This window comes from Uloborus diversus, chromosome 5, assembly GCF_026930045.1.
Source record: "Uloborus diversus isolate 005 chromosome 5, Udiv.v.3.1, whole genome shotgun sequence".
NCBI classification, from domain to species: domain Eukaryota; kingdom Metazoa; phylum Arthropoda; class Arachnida; order Araneae; family Uloboridae; genus Uloborus; species Uloborus diversus.
In genome coordinates this window covers 1048711-1056256 of record NC_072735.1, presented here as the reverse complement: position 1 = coordinate 1056256, position 7546 = coordinate 1048711, and the positions used below count along the sequence as shown (strand labels likewise).

General features: G+C 36.8%; 1 protein-coding gene across 1 annotated transcript; it reads left to right on the top strand.

Annotated features, from left to right (window-relative positions):
- Positions 1-4637: 4637 nt before the first annotated feature.
- LOC129222401 (V-type proton ATPase subunit D-like) lies at positions 4638-5330 on the top strand. Its single transcript, XM_054856906.1, has one exon. The coding sequence runs from the start codon at positions 4638-4640 to the stop codon at positions 5328-5330; it is 693 nt and encodes a 230-aa protein (XP_054712881.1).
- Positions 5331-7546: the final 2216 nt, after the last annotated feature.

Sequence of the window (7546 nt, the reverse complement as noted above, 5' to 3'; positions counted from 1 at the left end):
TAGTGGACCATCTGGGACCGTGAAAAACCGTCGTTAAATAGAGAAAGTCGTTAAATAGATCGTCGTTAAACAGAGAGCAAACTGTAATAGCCAATAATCGAGTAACCCGCGTGTTTCAACAATGAAACTCGCGCCACAACTTGATAATTTCATAAAATGTTTTGGTAATGTTTAACATGCAGAGAAAGGGTTTATTGTGACAAGACTGAACTTGATCCAGTAAGACTTTCATTTTAGGAAAACGAAGAAGCGAAAACAACTAACGCTCTCTAATGGAGTTTAGGGTTAATCCACTGGTGTTAGGGTTAAAATATCAACTATCAAAACATCGCGAAACAGGCAATGGCTTCGTTCAAATGTAGCAACAATTATCACTCGTCATACCATGACGGGCAAAAATCTAGTTATATATAAAACTCTTCATTTTGAAATAAAAATATTTCAAAATATAGTCAATTTCAGTTATTTTTAATTTTTGAGCGATCACGAATTGCTAATAATTTTCACTTGAACGTTGAATGTCGTCCGCGTCCTTCGATTTTTGTTTTTCTATGCTTATAATGCAGGCATCCATGTGCCTCGGAATCGAAATATTTATAAATGACTTCCTAACCTTACACAATCTTTTTTATGCAAAAACAGTATCCAGCACACAACATCCAGCACCCATCCCCTATAATCCGGCATCCAACCCCTGGCATTCATTTGAATTTGACGTCTTGAATTCGAATTATAATTGCGATAAAAGCCATTAGTAGAAACAAGAAACCCAACGAGTACGGTCCTGTCGCAATTCGTGATTACAAAAAACGTAATTAGAATTCAAGATCTCAAAATTTAAGACTGTTGGTAGTACTACAAGTTTGATACATTTGGGATCTTAAGTTGGCATCATTGGGATCAGTTCTAATCAGCTACTGCCCGTTCTCAAAAACCAGGACAAGCACTTGGGATAAATTCCATTTTAAAAAAGGGGGATATGTTGAGGACAGGAACTTTCCGTTCACTGCCGACCTTTGTTTTGCACTTTCAATTTGGCATATTTTTACTTCCGGGTTTCCAACCCTATTTTGATAAAATCAAAGCAAGCCTGACGCATTCGCAAACTTTCGGAGGATTTTAGCTAAGAAAATCAGACAGCAATTGATCAACATTGCTCTCTTTATAGCCTCAAACTTAAGTTAAATCTTCTTGGAATTTCCACATTAGTTAAACAACGTTCTGTGATTCGTTTCTTGATTGCTGAAGGTGAAAAAGCTAAGTTATACTTTTGAATGACTAAAGTGTGTAGCGAAGGTTGTACAAACCGTAAAATTTTTTACAAGTGGGGAGACCAGCTTAAAAAGTGTCGAATATCAGTGTCTGACAAATAACGCTCTTGCCGGCCTATTGAAGTTTCAACTTCCTCACTTCTAACTCGAATTTTTAACGAACAGTTATAAACTTTTGTTACTCAGACATGCTTTTGTAGAAGGTGAGCTAGGATAGAGTTAAGCAGTGGATTTCAAAGGAGAGGAGTGATTCTCCAGCAAGACCAACCACGTTCCAACGTTGCTCAGTTATCCCGCGAAACCGTTGGTAAAATATGGCTGGGAGGTACCGCATCATACCCCTTTCAGCTCTGATTTAGCACATCTGATTTCCATTTCTTTGGTGCACTGAAGAAGGCATTTAAGCGAGAAGAAGTAAAAGGTTAACGACGATGTTAAGAAATCTGTGGGAAATTGACGCAGACACCAAGGAAAAGTTTTTTTGGCCGGTATAAAAAAGCTAGTAACCCGTTGGGACACATGCATAAACGTTGATGGAAATAATGGTGAAAAGTAGGAAAAGTCTTTTTTTTTTTTTTTGATAAATCACGATTGCTTATTGCTTTCATTTGACTGTTTTTGGCGTGTTATCATTTTATTTTCCCACCGCCACCCTCCCCACCATCACCGTCGACCGGCTCCTCACGATGCTGCTCCGTCTCCAGGTTGCATCCATATCCTACACACACGCGCATACATACGAACACACACACAAACACATACACACACGCATACATACAGACAACTACACATACACACACACACACACAAACGTACACACACACATACACACAAAAACATACACACACACATACACACAACTACCCACACATTCATGCCTGCACACAGACCCAAACATATGTCTACGCACACATACACATCCCCCCCCCACTCACACATTCATACACACAACTACCCACACACTTATGTCAGCACACAGATACAAACACACATGCCTACACACACATACACATACCCCCTACACACATACACATACGCCCTACACACAAACACACATACCCCCTACACACAAACACACACACAAATACACACGTTTACATACACACACTCGTGATTGCGAAAAACATAATTTGAATTCAAGATGTCAACATTCAAATTATTTTTTTTTCTATTTTTATTTTAATTTGTTTTATTTATTTATTTACTACTAGCTGTACCCGACGCGCGTTGCTACGTCAACAAAAAATACATCATTATACTGATTTTCATGACAATCGGTTGAACGGGGCAGAAGTTGCTACTCTGCAGTGCCACCTGGTGGCGAGTGGCTTCAATTAGCATATTATGCACCTTCTCCGTGGAAAAATACATATATATAGCAATTTTCATAATAATCGGTCCAGGTATCAAGTGAAGAAGTGACTATACCCAAATTTTGTACTCACGCAGTTTGCAAGATCAATCAATCGCTAAAAATATCAAATAGGAAATGTTTTAAATCCCCCCGTTGCATGAAAAGCAATAAAACAATAAAAGAAAGAATTTATTTGTTCAAACTCAAGAAAAATGGCAACAGCTAACTTCTTATCAATGAGATCTTTCACGCGAATTAATTTCTGCAGCCGATGATTTTATTCGTTTTTATCCAATGGATTGTGACTTAAATTGGAATAAAAAAGGAACTATCGATCGGATTTTTTTCGAACTGGTCTATAAACATTCCCAGTACCAAAAATAACAAACGGTGAAAGTTTCAGCCAAATCTGCCGGGTAGTTTTTGAGTTCATGGATGACATACAGACAAACATTCATTTATATATATATATAGATAAAATCGTCCGTCAAGGGTGAAAATTGCTTTTACTCTTCTACATCTGAACGAAGCAATTGCCTGTTTGATGATATTTTGATACTTGAAACTTTAACCCAAACTCCAGTGGATTAACCCTAAACTCCAGTAGGTAGCCTACATTGTTGACCATTTTTTTGTTTCTTCATTCCCCTGAAATGACACAATCTTATCAGTAAAACAGTTAAGTTACCGGATCAAGTTCAGTTTTGTCACAATAAAACCTTTCCCTGCATTTTAAGTATTACCAAAACATATAATCATGCCGTGGCGCGAGTTTCATTGCTGAACTCGCGGTTATTCGATCATTGGCTATTATTTATATGCGGATGGAGAAACTTATGTAGGCAGATTAAGATGAAATCTTGAAACCAAAGGTCCCTTACATCTTGCACTAGCCAGTTAAATAAAACATCGTTCAACTAAAAAACATGTGACAAATATTTCCACAAGATATTAAGGATAGATGAGGGAAACATAGTTGGAGCAGTTTTTGCAGATTTCAAGGGAGTATACGATATTTTTTAGAAAGCAAAGATTCTTCACAAATTTTCTGACCTCACGACTGTTCTGGTGAAATATTAAGTCATTCTAACCAGTACATAGACTAATAATACGAGTCTCTTTGAACCAATAGTTTTAAATTGGAGCCTTTTGAAATCGGAACTTTAATTATAATCAAACTGTACTTCGTTTTACACACAGTTGGGGCTCTGGGGGCTGTTTCAACAATGCTAAAAACACTAGTTCCCTCTTGTTTGTGATAGATCTGTGGATCTTTTCTGGTTGTTATGACCCTATGAAACACCACACCACACACCAAACTGTGGTGTTGCCCTATATATGAGAGTTAAGGCATAAGCTTGAGATCAGCCATTTTGGATCTGAGAGCGTGTTCGAGTGGTTTTCTTTCCGGGCAAGTTATCACGTTTGGTGATTTTTCAGTGCGAGCAAATTTTTTAGCGTTACGTGACTTTTTGTCTTAAATAAAATATATTTTTTTGGCCAATTTGGAAAAACCTGAAACTAAAATCCGGTCCAAATACTAAAACGATCCAAAACTAAAATCCGGCAAAATACGATCCAAAATGGCTAAACTTAAGCTGATACGTATAGTGGTTGAAAAAGGTGTTTGTGTTGCTTACGTTCGACGAGCACCACTGGTAGCGACCGGTTAGTAAATCACGTGACAGCTAATGATCACGTGCTCCAATCAACAGCTTAGAATGGTTACCGGTGAGGTAACCGGTTGATCATAGAACGCTGCGGTTAGTAACCATTTACTTACCGGTCAACCGGTGAGGTTCGTCGAACACAAGGCATATATTATTTTTTCTAAACAGACTGAATTCAAGCGAAGCCTTGTACAATAATAAATAAAATAACGATACATATTTGATGAATACGGAAACATCATACTCGAGAAGCTTAAACTTTTGTAAGTGTTCATCCTTTTAAGAAATAGCCACATTGACTCCATTAACCAGTTAGTTTCAGATTGCAGTAAATTCTCAAAAATGGGAACTCGAGATATTATCAACGTATTTCCAACGGCCATGGAAAAACGTCTGATGGAAGGTAGGAAAAAAGTTGCAGATAGAGGCTTCGATATTCTGAAGAGAAAGTCCGAAATTCTGCAAATGAAATTCCGAAGCGTAGGCAAAGATATAGTAGAAATAAAAACCGTAATGGGAGAAATAATGAAAGAAGCTTCTGTGTTATTAGCCGAAACCAAGTACACCTCTGGTATTTCCAGTTCCAATATCTTGAACTGCGTCGATAAAGCAAGAATCAGAGTAAAGGACAAAACGGATAATCTCGCTGGTGTCAAGCTAAAAGTGTTTGAATGTTTCAAAGATGGTAAAGACATCTACAGCCTTGCTGGCTTATCGAGAGGGGGAGATAAGGTAATTTTGGTGAAGAAGGCTTACGTGCAAGCTGCGGAAATGCTCGTAGAATTGGCTACACTGCAGACGACATTTATCACGTTAGATGAAATAATTAAAATCACGAACAGAAGAGTAAATGCTTTGGAATATAACTATATCCCGAAGTTAGAGAGGACGATTAAGTACATCGAGGATGAAATGGATGAAAATGAAAGACAGGAGTTTTTTAGATTGAAAAAGGTTCAAGACATGAAGAAAGCTTTAACTAAACGGAAAGAAGCGGAATACGCAAGACGTTTCATGGAGAGAGAGACAGAGTAAAAGGGAGATAGGACACTTTGTTTCGAATATAAAGAAAGTTCTTTGCCGAACGTCAGATTGATGAAAAAATAATATGAAAAATGTTGGTATTTGTTGATTATTTATTTATATCTATAACTTGGGGAAATTATCGTAACTTGAAGTGCTCGACGCGTTTTTGATGTTTTCCGCGGGGATATTTCGACAAATGGGAATTTGGCGATCTTTATTCATTGGCATCAATTTTTGGCTCCGGCGCCTGCGCGAGAGGTATTTTTCTTTGCTAATCTAAACAAAGAGATCGAAAACGTCTATTCACATAGGGTTACTATAAATCAGCAGGGTTACCAAAATGAAATTATTTACGACAAAAATGAAACGGCCGCGCCAGATTCCCAAATATCGAAATATCCCCTTTTCCGCCAACATGACATCAAATGAAAGAGCACAAGTTTGGATAGGAATTTGGGGATATTTCGATAAATGGGAATCTGGCGATCTTTCTTCATTGGCGTCAATTTTTGGCTCCAGCGCCTACGCGAGAAGTATTTTTCTTTGCAAATCAAAACAGAGATCGGAAACATCTATTCACATAGGGTTACTATAAATCAGCAGGGTATCAAAATATAATAATGAACGCCAAAAATCGGACGACCGCGTCAGATTCCCAATTATCGAAATATCCCCAGGAACTTTTCCGTTATAGGAAAAAAGGTACGCCATGTCGTATTTTGGTATAACTTTGATATACCCCCCCCCCCCAAAAAAAAAAATACGCGCCAAATCTGGCACTCCCTACGGACTTTTTAGGGTTCCTGTTTCTTATTGTTGTGTTGCCAATTTAGGTTTTTTCAGCGTTTAGGTTTTTGCTGTTGCCAAATTTAGTGTTTTCTTGTATTGTGTAATATGAGTGAGAAGAAAAAGTCGCCAAATTTCCGATTTGGGGGGGGGGGGGGGGGGGGGGTATATCAAAGTAGTTCCCGTATTTTTTATCGTGGCGAATAATTTTCATCTTATCTTATTGTTACCATTGTGTGGTCAAAGTTACGAAAAAACTGCTTATTTAGCGGTACCATAAACTAATTTGACCTTTTAGAATACTTGTACGAAGTAAGCCGTGAAAAAAGGATAAAAGTTCCATATAACTGAAAAAAAATATTTTAAATCAGTCAATTGAGCCATCTTTATCTTCTTTACTATACTAATAATAAAGTTGAAAGTCTCTCTGTCTGGATGTCCGGAGGATGTCTGGATGTCTGGATCTCTGTGACGCGCATAGCACCTAGAACCGTTCGGCCGATTATCATGAAATTTGGCACCAAGTTAGTTTGTAGCGTTGAGGTGTGCGTCTCAAAGCTATTTTTCGAAAAATAGATTTTGTTCTTTTTCTATTCAAATTTTAAGAACATTTTCCCGAGCAAAATTATCATAAGATGGACGAGTAAATTACCAAGTTATCATAACGTGGAACCGAAACATGGGCGAGCCAATTGGCGAGAAATTCACCGAACATTATCTGTAAATATACAGGCGAACCAAAGGATCTTTTAATTTTCTACTACGAGCAAAGCCGTGCGCGTACCACTAGTTAAAAATAAATTAATAGTTTAAAAACTAAAAAAAAAAAAAAAAAAAAAAAACGCGCTTTTGAAACAATATGAACTAGAAAGTAAAAAATAATCTTTGGGTGTTAAGTATGGTGAAATTATTAACCAAACAATTAACTTTAAAGTAAAAAACTATGAGGTGCTGTCTCTTAACTTATGTATGAAATTAAGTAAGTAAGTTTAAGAAATCAGGTCTATTAGGTAATTTAAGAAAACTGGTATGAAGATCCTCAAGCTTTTTTTGCATTGAAGTTAATTGTTTGGTGAAATTATTGTCACTATTAAATGACATGAAAAATCACGTCAAACAAAGTCGCCAAACTAACTGATTTGGCTTGCTTTTTTATGGTATATCTTTAAACGGTCCACTTACTCATAAAATAATCAACAAAATAAACATATCGCGTCAGAAAAAAACATTAAATATTCTACTGAACTCTAAATTAGAAAAAGAGCAGCAAAATAGTGACAATGTAAACTTATTTTTAAATTTTCGTCAAAGTAAAAAGTAAGGTTTTTTTTCTTTTCTTTTTTTTTTTTTTTTTTTTTTTTGAGCGATCACGAATCGCTTATTAAGCTCACTTGACTAATATCGATGTTGGTCTGATGTTTCAGATTACCATGACAACG

What these genes read in the sequence shown, in the direction of transcription:
- LOC129222401 (XM_054856906.1), top strand. Translation starts at nt 4,638, where the DNA reads ATGGGAACTCGAGATATTATCAACGTATTTCCAACGGCCATGGAAAAA.